Source organism: Pleurodeles waltl, chromosome 7 (genome assembly GCF_031143425.1).
Source record: "Pleurodeles waltl isolate 20211129_DDA chromosome 7, aPleWal1.hap1.20221129, whole genome shotgun sequence".
Classification (NCBI taxonomy): Eukaryota; Metazoa; Chordata; class Amphibia; order Caudata; family Salamandridae; genus Pleurodeles; species Pleurodeles waltl.
In genome coordinates this window covers 805205772-805220486 of record NC_090446.1, presented here as the reverse complement: position 1 = coordinate 805220486, position 14715 = coordinate 805205772, and the positions used below count along the sequence as shown (strand labels likewise).

Sequence of the window (14715 nt, the reverse complement as noted above, 5' to 3'; positions counted from 1 at the left end):
AATGGGAAAAACAGGGTTTAAACTGTATTTGTGTCAAATAGTATGATTACATTAGCTAGGGTGTTGTTTCCAGAACATGCAATTGTACATAACCCTCCTGCCCGCAATACCCAAAGGGTATGCCATGCACAGTATATCTCTGTCGGCTGAGCTTGCGGTAAGCTGGATATGTCACTGGAACTGAGTTCTGGCGCAATACCAATTTCGTTTTTCTTATTTTTCAGGCAAGCAAATCGGAAAGGTTTAAGCAAGTGCAATCTATGATGTATGACCTAATGGAATGGAGAGCACAGCTTTTGTCAGGAACTTTGCCAAAGGATGAACTGAAGGAACTCAAGCAGAAAGTCACTTCAAAGATTGATTATGGAAATAAGTATGTTTGCTCTTAAAAACTAAAGAAATATGTTTGTTTAACATAGGAAATGCGTGGTATGTATTATTGTTCATCATATCCCTTTCGTGGTTCACTGCAGCGTGTGATTCATGTCAGGAAGACATTATCAACATCAGAGCAAACTGGTGGAGGGACTTCATCATTATAACTTTTCCTTATTGATTTGCAGTAGTTCCCAAAAACATTAGATTCAAATTGAAAGTTATTTTTACATATTTATCGGTTTATATTGATTTAGTTTAATTATTTTCATTTGTTTTAGAACAAAGATTGACCTTTGACTAGTTATCAAGATCTACCACATGTTTTGTTAGCTTTTTGGAAAAAACAATTTATTGTGCGGTTCCCCTGATAGCTTTCTTCGTGGTTTCCTATATATACTAAACAGTCCCAACCTAAAATGTGTATTATCATAAAAATGAAAAAAATGTGTTTAATTAAATTAGTATGTTAGGCATTTGGCAGACAGAAGCACATTGTCCAAAACATCTCTCCTAGTTTTTAAAACATTTGAAGGACAGTGTTAAATGCATTCCCTGCTCATTATTATTTTTAAGATGTCTGTGTGTCCTCGCCAGAGATATCTACAGCGCATGGTGTATATGAAGCATGCTGTTCGAAACTTTTTGCGACAAAGGAGCTGATCATGAGCACGAGCATGGTTCTTGTGAGGTGCTAAATCCATATTCAAAAATAAATTACTGTGCTCTAACACTATGCCAGCACCATGCAATTAAGAGTTAAATCTCATGGCATAGGGAGTTACCACAAAGGACCAGTAGTAAATTCCTGGGGGGTTAACCCATACATTTACTACGTCCTCTAAGCAAGTGATAAGTATATGCTGTGGCCTCTGTGTGTGCTGAGGGTGGAGTGAAAGGCATGTAGGAAGTAGGTGAGAGGAAACTAAGTTCTGACTAGGAAGAGCAATATAAAATTGAATTTGCTGTTCCACCACCCAGGAAAACCATGTGCGGGGATACATCAGCCCACTGAGAATCAGGTGGAGTGGAATTCCATAGTGTAATTAAGCCCCTTCTGACTCATAATCAGGACCTTAGTTGTCAAACACTTGAAAAATTCCATTAAAAACACTTCATCACATTATACTTTTTGTTTTATTTACAATGGTTGTGCATGCTCATCAGAAGAGTGCACAGTTCACTCTTCATGACCCATTTCCAAAGCTATAACGGAAAGTCAATTTCAAAATGTAAGTATCTTTGAAATGCTGTCCACTCTACTTACAGCTAATCGAGCCAAGAGTGAAAGCAGAAAAAGTCAAGAAAGCCAATAAATGATGACAGCTGATCAAAGCCCACTCTTTGTCTGTACTTCTGTGTGTATATTTTAAAGACTTGATGACATAAGCTCATGAAACGTTCAAATAAAGCTGCATGTAGCAAGAGCGAATGAAGCTGATCTTTGATAATAAATTCCAGTCTCATTTAGTTTGCCCCAATCCTTTACTCCTGTTGTAAAGCAAGAGTAAACTGCAACTATCCCACTTATGTGCATAAATATTTCTGCAGGTTGTGTATATGTTGTAAACATAATATCAGGTCTTGGTCTGTTTTGGATGGTGCCAGTTCTGCAGAGTCATCTACAAACTTTTTGCCTTCACCGTCCTGTGTTACGAACCAGTCTTTATGTGCTTTTAGGACTCTGATAACCAGTGCTAAAATGCTTGTGCGCTCTCCTTCGACTTAAACCCAATTGGCAAATTTACTTTACATGAGTTCCCTAGTAATGTGGTAATACTTGTACCCAGGGCCTGTAAGTTAAATGCTACTAGTGGACCTGCAGCACACACTGTGCCACCCAGTTACATAACCTTTTAAACATGTCCCAGGCCTTCCATTACAGCCTGTGTGTGCAGTTTTAAACTGCCAATTTGACTTGACAAAATACACTTTTTGCCTGGCCCAAACCCTTCTTTTTAGGGTCGAGCTCAAAGCGCTCTGTGCCTGCTATAGTCTCTCTATGTGCTTGTAACCATGCCCACCGCACGCCCATGAGTTTGGTTGGTTTGTGAGCTTGCCTTTTAAAATGTGCTTGCTTTCATTAATGGAAATGCCTTTTCTGGTGTTTAGCCCTCCTCGAGCGCACTGGCCAACTACTGAAAACATACGAGGCTCCGTGGTTTCTGTATAGTTTCTGGACTACTTTTTTCTTTTTATTTCCTATGCAGCGTGATCTTGTTGGGCAGTAGTCGAGCGCGTTACTTCACATCGACCCTGTTATTTTCAATTTATGTGGCAAGAAATAACCAGTTCGGAAGTTACAACGCAAATAGCTCTTACTCAAGCAAACGCGAGACCCATTGCATTGTAAATGCCTGTTTAATACATATTAGTTACCCATAGGGCAGTCTCTACACAGCCCAGTGACCAGGTTTCAGTGTATTTAATAAGTTGGACATGTACTAATCATTTTTACATCTTGCGGTAGTGAAAACCTCTTACGTTCATTTTCCACTACTTCAGGGCCTACTTCTCCCACATGATAACATTGAGTTAGCTTATTACATTTAATAAGTGATACATTTCAATTGGGAGCAAGTAAGTGTTGAGTTTGGTTGATAAACAATTGTAATTTTAAGCCCTCTTTAATGTTTAAATTTGATTTTAAGTCACTATTCTAAAAATGCCACTTTTAGAAAGTTGGCATTTTCTTATCTCAACAATTTGGTGCTCGTATCCTGGGTCTCATGACTGGGTGTAGCTGGCAGTTGGTCTTTGTTTATTGCTCCCAGACAGTGAGACAAAGGGGGATAGGTGTTGGTAGGATGGTCCGTCTTTGACTTGATGGAGGGGCAGAGCTGTCCCCTACCACACTTACACATCACAAAGGCTCTACTATAGCACACAACCAAAGGGTTTGACACTAGTTTTTGTGCTCCCACACAAGCGGGAGCAAGGGCACGAAGGCAGGAAATTCCAGATACCTTTGAGAATGGAAACCTCCAGAAACTTCTCCTACTTCAAAGCTGGCACCAGGTATAAATATTGGACCCTCAGACCCAACTCTTCAGTACACCTCTGGACCTGTAAAAAAACAGATAATCACAGTTTATGATTTGTGCTTTTAGGCATTATTTTCAGTTAAAGATTTAAAATTGCATTTCTATGGCTTTGCTCATTGTATTTTTGCTGTTTTTATATCATATATTTTATTAATATATACTCTATACTATATGTTTTTCTAAATTGGTGTGGGACTTTTCTTGTTTTGTGGTCTCACTTTAGTACTCCTTGAAGTACTGCATATGTACTTTACACTTTGCCTCTAAGGTAAGCCTGACTGCTTTTGTCAAGCTACCAGATGGTTAATCAGAGCTTAATTTGGGGTTTGCATGCGACTTCACACTGACAGAAATTGTGGTTGCTGCTGGTGTAGGGTTTCACCCCTCCACCACTCAAACAGTAACCTAATTTCCACAGTGTGCCAATATTCAACTGTATTGTACAAAACAGGTGACTTCACTAGTCTGAAATATTTGCAAGTCAAACTAGTTTGAAGAAAAGAAGAATGCGTCTCTTCCTTGCTAGATTAATTGATATGCTAGTGCTTCCCTAACATTTTTTTTAGCAATGGTACCACATTTGCTGCTTGTAGGACAATCTAGAGCCCTAAGGGTATTGCTAACCCAGACTGGTGCACAGAAACGCCTTGCAGCAGAGGCACCCTGTCTTTGTTACATATGGCAAGACGCTGTTTGTCATGAAATAGATGCATATTATAACCTAAAACAACACAAGTAAAGCGAAATTATAATCAGTACATACCCATATGAAAATTATGAATCACTTAATTCTCCCCTTGTGATGTCCTGAACGTTTTTGACTTCTCTGATGTTAATTGAATATTGTTTCTTCAGCATCACTGAACATATAGAAACTGATTTGATGTGGTTGAATCTTGCTGAGGCCTGCTGTTCAGTTATTGAATTTGTCAAGCTGTGTGTTCCCATTTCATAGACACTGCAACAAAAAAACGACTCATTTAATGCTTTCATGCTGTTATTTTGTTACCCACAGAATACTGGAACTAGATTTAATTGTTCGAGATGAAGATGGGAATATTTTGGACCCAGACAAGACTAGTGTCATCAGCCTCTTTCATGCACACGAAGAAGCTACTAACAAAATTACTGAACGCATTAAAGAAGAAATGGTATGAGACCTTTTTCTTTACAAAATATGACGCTAAATGATCCTGTTTTCAGAGAGGCGATAGCTGCAGCCCAAGCTTCGGCTGAACCACCACAACAGCTGCAAGTTATGAATATTTTTTCAATATCAAGAAATCCAGTTCTTCCAGAGTTTGGGCAAGAGGTTATCCGTAGAAATTACATGTTTGTTAACATGAATTGCTCACTTTTTCTCTCATGTTTTGCGGCCCTCTATATACTGTTGTTGGGACACGGTTCAGCTTTAGTTCAGAAGAAATCTATCTTCGAAGCACCCTTGACAATAGAGGGAAGGTGGGCTCATTTAGAATCTAGGGCGCTCAACATAAATCAGAAAAGCCGCAAAAGGTAAATAATGAATCATGTTTGAGGTTGAAAAATATCGTTTGGAAAGCCGGCAAACAAAATTGATTGAAGAATCAAATTGGTCTCTGCGGTAAAAATAGACGAATTGGTGACCTGCTAAGCAACCTCCCACTTGAGAATGGTAAAAATATGACGACTAGTTTTATAGGGAGGGTCAAGAATGGCAAGCTGTCATGTTTCTCTCTTGGGTAAATACAATTCACATTTAGTGACAGAACGGCATAATGTTACATGGATATTCTTCAGATATCATGTAATTTTAATGCACTATGTTTTGAAGTTGCCTAGAAATTACAATAACAATATATGTGGGAGGATGATCATAAATTAAGTTTTAACAGTACAAGCATTTTTATTGACCATAATAACGGCGGCACGCATAGTACCGAACTGTTAAAAAAGCAATAATCCAACGAGTTGTTCAGTGGTGAGTTTGGGCTCTTGGGAATCTATATTATTGCTAAATTACAGTGTAGATTGAACTGTACTAAAGATCAGCGTCATCAGCATTGTCTGTCCTGCTGTGCTACAGAATTAACAAGCATTGGCAATGCCAATTGGTCTCGGCAATGCGAGAGCAATTGGCTTTGTCAATGGAAATGTGTTTTAGCTCTCTGTCATGCACCAGCTGGATATCGCACAAACCACATGAAGTGAGCTCAAATCCTGACACTCACATCAGCAAGCACTGGCAAAGCCAATGGGTCTCGCCTATATAAGACCTATTGGCTTTGTCAATGATTTTAGCCACTTAGCATAGCAGCGCTCAATAATGAGGACACTCAAGAGATGCAGACATGGTGACCACAAACTGCAGACTGAACAATTAGACAGTAACATAAGAGGGAACCCAGAGCCACACACTATCTTGAGTGATGGCAGATTTATGCAGTTTATCCATGACAATGTATGACCTTCCCTCAGACACAGCATGATCACGGGAGCTGCAGCAAAGCTAAACATGGAAGTCACAAAGACTGTGTCAGTCTATCCACACAGGTTGCAGCTGGTAACATCTGTTGGTTCTCAAAATGGCCTGTCAACCATTGATATAATTAGACTGGTAAACAGACAGAAAAATCATACATCTGCAGTTCTGAAAACCACAATAAATAATAGTTTGTACGCCACTGCCGTATTCATACACGTCATGCCAGTAACACGGCCGTACACATTTCTTACAGTGCCCACTCTTAAAATCGTCATGTTAAACAACTGCATGTTAGAGACTTTCCGATAGTACACAACACAGGCCACTACAGCCATATCCCTTTTGCATTATTCCGGGGTTCATCCACGGCCTTTTCTGTAAAAAGATGGTGCAAAAATGTATCTTGAAACATGCAAGCAGCTGCAACACCACAAAGTACAACCAAGCAGAACCAAGTTGCAAGACGTTAAAAACGAAATAATCCTGCAACTTTCTGTTTGTGTCTAACTTCTTAACTTCTTTTCGCAACATAAACATTCCTCATGAGACGCTGCATTAAGTAACTTGTCAAAAATAGACCCAAAACATGCCCACTCCTTAAAAACGATAAGGGGCATGTCATTGAGCTAGCAGCTATCACTATGCCAGAGTGCTTTTTATGGGCGAGCACAAAGTGCTCCGTCCATTCTGTAATCTCTCTTTCGGCTTGAAACCACGCGCATGCCACGTCAGTCACTTACATTGGTTTGTGGGCTTGCCTTTTAGAATCCGCTTGCTTTCATTTGTGAAAGGCATGCATACGTCATGCCTTTTTCAGTGTTTAGCCCATCTATACAGCACAGGTAAAGTACCAAAAACATACGAGGCTCGATGTTTTCACCCTGGAGTCCGGACTAATTTATCTGTGTATTTTAAACGCAGCGCAATCGCACTGCATTTTACATTGCGCGATCGTGCTGCGTTTTTTTTGCTTTACAGCGCTAATAGCTCCAACTCGAACAAATGCAAGACCCGTTGCATTGAAAATGCTTGTTTCAGCAGGCTGTCTGGACCATCAAGCAACGATGACGAGGAGGAGCGTGGAGTCAGCAACATGGATGAAAGATACTTTTCAGCATAAATGTATTCACTGCACTGAGGTCACAGTTGAAAAAAAGAGAGAAGCAAATATAAAGCATTGGGATTTATAAAGTGCCATGGTGCTATCAGCTAATGCTGTGCCTTAGCTTTTTTTTCTGGATGGCGGGTGGGACGATCACGCTGCAACTATGGGAGCAGTGTGCTGGCAGCAACAGGGAGAAAGGGCAGTAGGAGGTCGAAAAAACAACACTTTCCAACCAACACTCGGAGCTAATGAAAACAGTGCTCCTGAAGAGGGCTTGAAAAGTGGGACAAGATAAGCAAAAAAAAGCACGAGTGTCAGTAAATATGCAAAAGTATATGAAACTGCAATAACATTTCAACACACAAGTGCTCCTAACGTGTGGTGAACTGGTCACCCATTTTATGAAGAAAAAAGTATTCCTGAAGTTGACGATAAATGGCCACTGCGTAAGGTTAAAAAGTAGTTTGGCTGTATGCTCGGGGAGGGCTAAGCATCCAAGAGGCATGACGTATGCATGCCCTTCACGAATGGGGATGTCAGAAAATAGAGCGACGATGGTGCCAGCAAGTTGGGTGGCTGTGGGCAGACTGAGGCCTGCGATGTAGATTACATCAGTCTCGGTTTGAGACGCGCATGTGCGTCTAGAGCCGAGACCTAAAAAGGCATGGACTATCCACAGCAAAAAATGTACAAAAAAGAGATTACATAATCAAACTGGGTAAAGGCAAAGAGAAGGCCATCTGAAGGTTTGGTTATATTTGTTACTACTACAAAGATGTAGAGAATAAACGCCTTGGGTATCATCTTACAATCGGCAAAGGCGATTAAAAAATGTGGTCTGAGAAACATTTTGGAGGGAAGGAACTCACAATAATCAATATATACCTGTACCCAAAACACAGTGTTAAGAAACAAATAATACACTGTTTGGAGGACGAGCTAAAACATTTGCTGCCAAATGTATCAACCTCTTTTTGTTGCAAACACTCCAAATCGGAGTTTGCGATAGCAACAATGGTTTTTACAATGCATGAATCCAATTTTAAGAGTTAATAAAGCTATTCTCACTCTTAAAATGGGATTTCAACTGTATACTGTTTGGCTATTTTGACGGATTTTATTGTGGGCATCCCTTTGACATACCGAATTGGTTTTGCACTGTAATTCGAGTTGCAAACCATTGAAAAGTTACTAACCCCCAGGTTAGGGGGGGAACCAATTTGCACAAGGGAGGTAGCCCACTGTAGTGTGAGCCCTCTCAGGGTGAGGCAGAAGCCAACCCTAAATTCACCCGTGATCAGCCCTCTGGTAGCTTGGCACAGAGCAGTCATGCTAAACGTAGAGGCAATGTGGTCTGCTGACACTTGCAATCCGCCATCCCTCTGACTGTGACCGATCGGAGTGAGTTGCAATTTGTGACTAACATTATATTTAGTAATTAGGTAGGCTAGATTGTGACCCAGTGCTATTTGTAATTTTGTAAACCGATCATTAGGTACATAGGTCAGTTCATAAACTCCACACAGTTGCAAAAATGCTAGCTGCAAATTGCAACCAGCCCAATAATTCATAAAAATAGAGGTTTTAAAACTCCACCTGAAGTTGATTAGGAATCAAGTGACCTTTTTTCTTATTCCGAGAGCCATCCAATCTGAACATCACAATAGGTTAACAGCAACGTCCCTGTTTGGATTTGGAGGGTCTTGGCCAGTGATCATGCACGCAATGTGCACTGTGTTCTGCTGCTGTGAAAAGGTTGCTTTTCTTGTGTTCTCCTCTGTGCTGCTCTGCTGTAACCTTTGATGCCCTTAACATGTTTCCTGCAAATCCATATCCTATTTTCCATTGCTTACAGTACCATAGTTTCATCTGTGTGAATACTACACCTGCATTGGAATTACGTTCTTCTGTTCTCCTGATTTACGCTATTCTAAACACTTTCACTCCGAACAGTACTTCTGTGTGGTGCTTTGAAACTTTGTTCCTCTCTTACAGGTAGCTAAAATGGTCCCCTTTAACCTTTTTCATTCTCCAACAGAACATAGGCAACCTGGTCATCTACTCTGTACACATCTGAGGCATTGCTACCTCACCCAGTTTCAGTCTTTTTCCACAAAACTTATTACCCCAACTCCACTACTCGGCATTCCCCCAATTTTGTTTGGAAAAGGTTAATTGTATTTATAGGGACCTGTGCCACATTCACTCACACATCTGCTGTTCCTACTTGGACCCCACAGACAGCTGGATAAACTGAATGTAACCTCTTGAGTTCCAAAAGCCTGTAGATCTCGTATATTGTATGGGAAAATCAGTTGTAACCTATTTGGTTGTGTATATTCCACTCCTGGGTTGGCAACATAGACTCAGTAAATTAACTATTATCTCATAAAAGCTGTGCTTATCTTAGTTGCACCAGTTCCACCCAGATGGACCTTGTATGCTGACAAATAATTTGTAATCTTTTCAGATGCACCACATCACTCCTGGGTGGTCCCCATAGATTGTTTGGGTAAATCAGTTATAACTGTCACCCTACATTTTTTGCTAAATTAGTTGTAACTCACCAACAACTGTGGGTGCCTTTGTTGCACCAATCTATCTTCAGGATAAACCACATAAATGATTTTGATAATTTGGTTCCGGAATCTTGGATCACACCTCTTCAGTTCTATTGGTAGACCCCATAGATTGTTTGAGTATAGTATTTGTAACCTCCTTGACGCTGTGCTTCTCTGGCACATACCTGCAAGGCTATATGATAGTTGCCATATGTTGAGGTAAAGCTGATCACAACTCTCTGGAGTTTTGTGCCACATATTCCTGCACTATATAGTGATTTCTCATCACAGCTATTGGGAACATGTAGCTCATAAAGGGGGTGATTCTGACCGCGGCGGACGGCGGTCGCCGCCTGTCAAGCGGTTCCCGCCGAAAGACCGCTCTGCGGTCAAAAGACCGCGGCGGTCATTCTGGCTTTCCCACTGGGCCGGCGGGCGACCGCCGAAAGTCCGCCCGCCAGCCCAGCGGGAAACACCCTTCCCACGAGGACGCCGGCTCAGAATGGAGCCGGCGGAGTGGGAAGGTGCGACGGGTGCAGTTGCACCCGTCGCGAATTTCAGTGTCTGCAAAGCAGACACTGAAATTCTTCATGGGGCCCTCTTACGGGGGCCCCTGCAGTGCCCATGCCATTGGCATGGGCACTGCAGGGGCCCCCAGGGGCCCCGCGGCACCCCCTACCGCCATCCTGTTCCTGGCAGGAGAACCGCCAGGAACCGGATGGCGGTAGGGGGTGTCAGAATCCCCATGGCGGCGGAGCGCGCTCCGCCGCCATGGAGGATTCTCAAGGGCAGCGGGAAGTCGGCGGTACACCGCAGACTTTCCGTTTCTGGCCGCGGCTGAACCGCCGCGGTCAGAATGCCCAGCGGTGCACCGCCAGCCTGTTGGCGGTGCACCGCCAGCCTGTTGGCGGTGCTACCGCCGACCTCCGCCATGGCGGTAATTACCGCCAGGGTCAGAATGACCCCCAAAGTCAATTGTGCCCATATGTGGTCATAACTCATGAGGCCCACAATTCCTGCTTATACCTTTCTATGTCCTCTAGCCCCTCATTCACATCAACACAACTCACTGCATCCTTTTATTCTTTCCCTCTCGCCTGCCTTACCTTCCCACCCCAATACAATACCACCCACCCTCACTCTCTATCTACCTGACTGTTAACCCTCACCTGCCCAAGCCCCTTCACTCCAACACCGTTCTAACCTATCTTGTACCCTACCTGTTGTTTCTCATCTTGTTACAGTGCAGCTCAACCATTACTTCTCATTCACACTCATAGCCAACTTTGTGGAAGCATCATCCTCTTCAGCTTATTCATCTTGACTCTACTCTATTTCCTTATTCTATGTTTTCACCATACCTTCAAAGCACTAAGACCTGTAATTTTTCATCTTGCATCCCCAGCCCACAACTCTCCTGACTTTCTTTCTCTCCAGGTGTCTCATTCTCTTTTGGTCTTTTCCCACTCCAATACTTCTTATTGATCCTGACAAAGCCAAAAGTTCCTCCCTCACCTTCTTTACCAGACATCTTATTCCATGCCTGTGCATGCCTAAACATTCCCCTCCATCAGTGGCCCAACTCCTCATCACTCTAAATCACACATTTACAACTCTGCTTTCTTCCTGCAATATTACTTGTCACATCTTTAAACCATTCCTTATCATTCTCTTCAGGCCATCTCACACCTTTAGTGTACGTACTTGACGTTCCATTTTCCCTCTTTCTGGTCCGTCCGCCATCCACTTACATGATCTCGGTAATGTAGACCTCTGCCTCCACCAGTTCTAATACCAATGTGTCTTCCCCAGTCTTTGTTTCCTGATCAATAGAAGGTGTACATCTGTGAACCATTATATTACACATCAACATGTTAAACCTGAACTTCTTTTCTTAGACCTGGTTTTAAATTAATTGCTGCATTACAAAATGCTAAGCTCTTTGAAACTTAAAAAGATTTTAATCCAGTTTTACTCTGACTATGGGACTAAAAACGGTTTGTTGGGCCCGATTTTATCGTGTTCACTGCCTTCCCAATGTTAGTGTTTATCAGCTGCCAGTCAGCAAAACTCAGTTTTTTTATTAATTTACTCTTGTCTTTGAACAATGAACTAAACACTAACGTGTGCATCAAGGATTGCAGAGATAGCTAAGTAAATTTCTAATGTCTGAGGTAGCCATTTCATTCTGCTAGCCACATCAAAATATTGCCTTGCTCACATACGTGAGAACGGTTGTCATGTATTTGAAATTTGATGTGATTTATGTATACTCATATATTCAATGCAAACCAGGAAAGATATGGAGGGATGCCATTTTTATTATAACCAACATCACTTTGAACTTGAATCTGATGCCCTATGAAAATGGAATCATTTCCAATGATGTGGTAATCAAAAAAACAAGATTGATGCAGAAAAAGTGTAGGTGATGGAGTGTAAGAAATTGGGTTGCTGGTTGACTGAGGTGTGAACCTTGGTCAGGCAGCAAGCACAATTCTTGTGTGAAGTCACAAGCAACCCTAAAATTAACCTGTACTCAACCTCCGGGCAGCTTGGCACAGAGCAGTCAGGCTTAACTCAGAGGCAATGTGTAAAGTATGTGTGCAACACTTCAAACAGTACTACAGTGAAAGCACACCACAAAAGAATCACAAACTAGCTTAGACAAATAGAGTACAGTTTGAGAAATAAAACAAGATCAAAATCTAATCAGTAGAACCAGAGTTATGAATTTTGGGGATTTTAGTGAAAATGGCTCTAAAAAGCACAAAGCGGCAACTCTGGATATCTGGTCATGCTGGACCAAGTCAAAGTCACACTTTCAGGCCGACTACGATGGAGCGCAGGTTGGCTACAGTCACCAGGTTGGGTCCGCTGAAGTTTACCTTCTTACATTTGTGCAAGGATTTCAGTTTGGGTTAAAGGGTTATAGAGGGCTGTTAAGAGCAGGAGGCTGTTGAGATAGCATGAACAGCCGGCCGGTGTCATTGGCAGGCATTGGTAAAACTTCAAATTGGTAGTCCCCCAAAAGAGGTCGATGAAGTAGCATAAAGAGGCAGCTGCTGGTGCTTCATGTTGAATTGCGATGTGAGCGACGAGGTCTCAGTGAGAATTATCCTGTTTGCTGTTTTGAAGAGCCCAAAAGCTTCAATTCAGCTCGCTTGAGCCCCACTAAGGGTCCAGAACCTGAGGGGCACCATTCGGGGTCAGGAATGTCCTGCAGCTGAGTCCAGGGACTGGTACAGGATGTTGGGGAGCATTTTATGTCCCTGAAGCTCAGATCAGGAGGCCAGCAGAATAGCCGTTGGAGTCAATCTTGTGTCCTGGGTTCAAGGGTGAAATTGCAGGTCCAGTCTCTCCTTACCGAGTCAAGACAGCAGCAAGCAGCAGGTCAGCACAGCAGGGCAGCAGTTGCTTTAGAGCAGCAGTCCAGTAGAGTGGCCGTCATTGCAGCAGCACAGCAGTTCTTCTTCCTGGTAGATTATCCACAGTGCCAGAAGAATACTGAAGAGTTGGTGTCCAGTATTTATACCCAGTTGTGCCTTTGAAGTGAAGAGGAAGCTTTTAGAGGTTTCCCTTTTAAGTCCTCAGGCATCATGCCTTCACTGCCCTGGATCTAGACTAACTGCAGGGTGTAAGCAGCCCATTGTGTTGAGGCAGGACACAGCCTATTCAAGTGTAAGTGGGGCTGTGCCCAGCTCCTACTTCCCATCCTGCCAGTGATGGCCCCTTCAGGCACAGCTAAGCCTCCTATGGAATGTGGCTGTCTAAGATAAATACACAAAGCTCAACTGACAGCTACATACAGTCATGTGTCCCAGGTACAGGCACCAAACGGCTAAGGCAAAGAAATTGCAACTTTTTTAAATTAACATTTTAAATTTTGTAATTTAAAGTCTGACTTCACCATAAGTTATGATTTTAACATCCAATTCCAGCGACAACCAAACATGAATTGTTTACCTCTTCCCATTTGAGAATTACATCTATAAAATGCAAATAACTCCAATGGTATGCTATGTGAGAGGTAGGCCTTGAGCAGTGAAAAACACATTTAAGGGTTTTTCACTACCAGGGCATGTAAAACATGAACATGTCCTACTTATTAAGTACACTACACTGTGGCCTTTGGACTGTTTAGGGCCTACTATAGGAGTGACTTTCATCTATTAAAAAGGAAGGGTTGAACCTGGCAAAATGTTTATTTTACCAGGTCGAAATGGCAGTTTAAACTTCACACTCAGGCTGCAGTAGCAGTCCTGATACATGTTTAAAGGGCTACTTAAGTGGGTGGCACAATCAGTGCTGTAGGCTCACTAGTAGCATTTAATTTACTGGCCCTGGGTACAGGTAGTACCACGTTACTAGGGACTTACAAGTAAATAAAATAAGCTGATAGATGATGAGCAAACCTTAACATGTTTTAAGGAGGGAGCACATGAAAGAGCACTAGTTAGCAGTGGTCCTAAGGCCAGCATGAATGAGATCAGCACAAAATGGAGGAGGAAAGCAAAACGTTTGTGGAAAGACCATGCTAAAGTTGGCAGGTCTAACATGTTGGAATGAAGTATTCCTTTGACAATGGTTATAGTAATAAGAATCCTTTGGGTAGATATGTAACAGAAAATAAATGTGTAACGTAAACACTTTGGAAAGCACAGCTCTTGGAGTAAAATAAAACATTATTAATATAAATTAATGTAATTTGAAAATATATTAAATGGCTTTCTAGATATCATAGCAAATTAGTCAGAAATATCAAAAAATGCCTGGAATGAATCGACTAAGTAACAGTACTAAAATAACACTAGATTAGAAGCATAAGTCATTGCTCTTAGGATGTAAATGTTATGTTTCCTGTCAGTTGCCTGACATACAATATATAATGAAATGGCCACCTTATTGTTAGCCTGGTACACACATTTAATGTCCGGCAGGCACGAGAAGAATAAAATCAAATGCAGAAGAAACAATATGGACCTACTGTTGACAATTGCAAGGTACATACTTTATGAGAAGCCAAAAAAGGCCAGAGGGAAGCAATAAAGTCCGTAAACCTAAAGTTTCAGCAAAACTGTCAGGAAAACTACAATTGCCAATCTTGATACTGAGAACAAATAGGTGAGCAAAGTAAATTGAACAACACATTCCCAATAGGGAATA

At 41.9% G+C, this 14715-nt stretch overlaps 1 protein-coding gene across 1 annotated transcript in view; it reads left to right on the top strand.

Annotated features, from left to right (window-relative positions):
* Positions 1-14715, top strand: part of DOCK2 (dedicator of cytokinesis 2) — a 2133690-nt gene that overhangs the window by 267105 nt on the left and 1851870 nt on the right. The window contains exons 6-7 of the mRNA XM_069199340.1: positions 225-373; positions 4435-4570. Of these exons, the coding sequence (XP_069055441.1) occupies positions 225-373; positions 4435-4570 (285 nt within the window). The remainder of the gene's footprint in view (positions 1-224; positions 374-4434; positions 4571-14715) is intronic.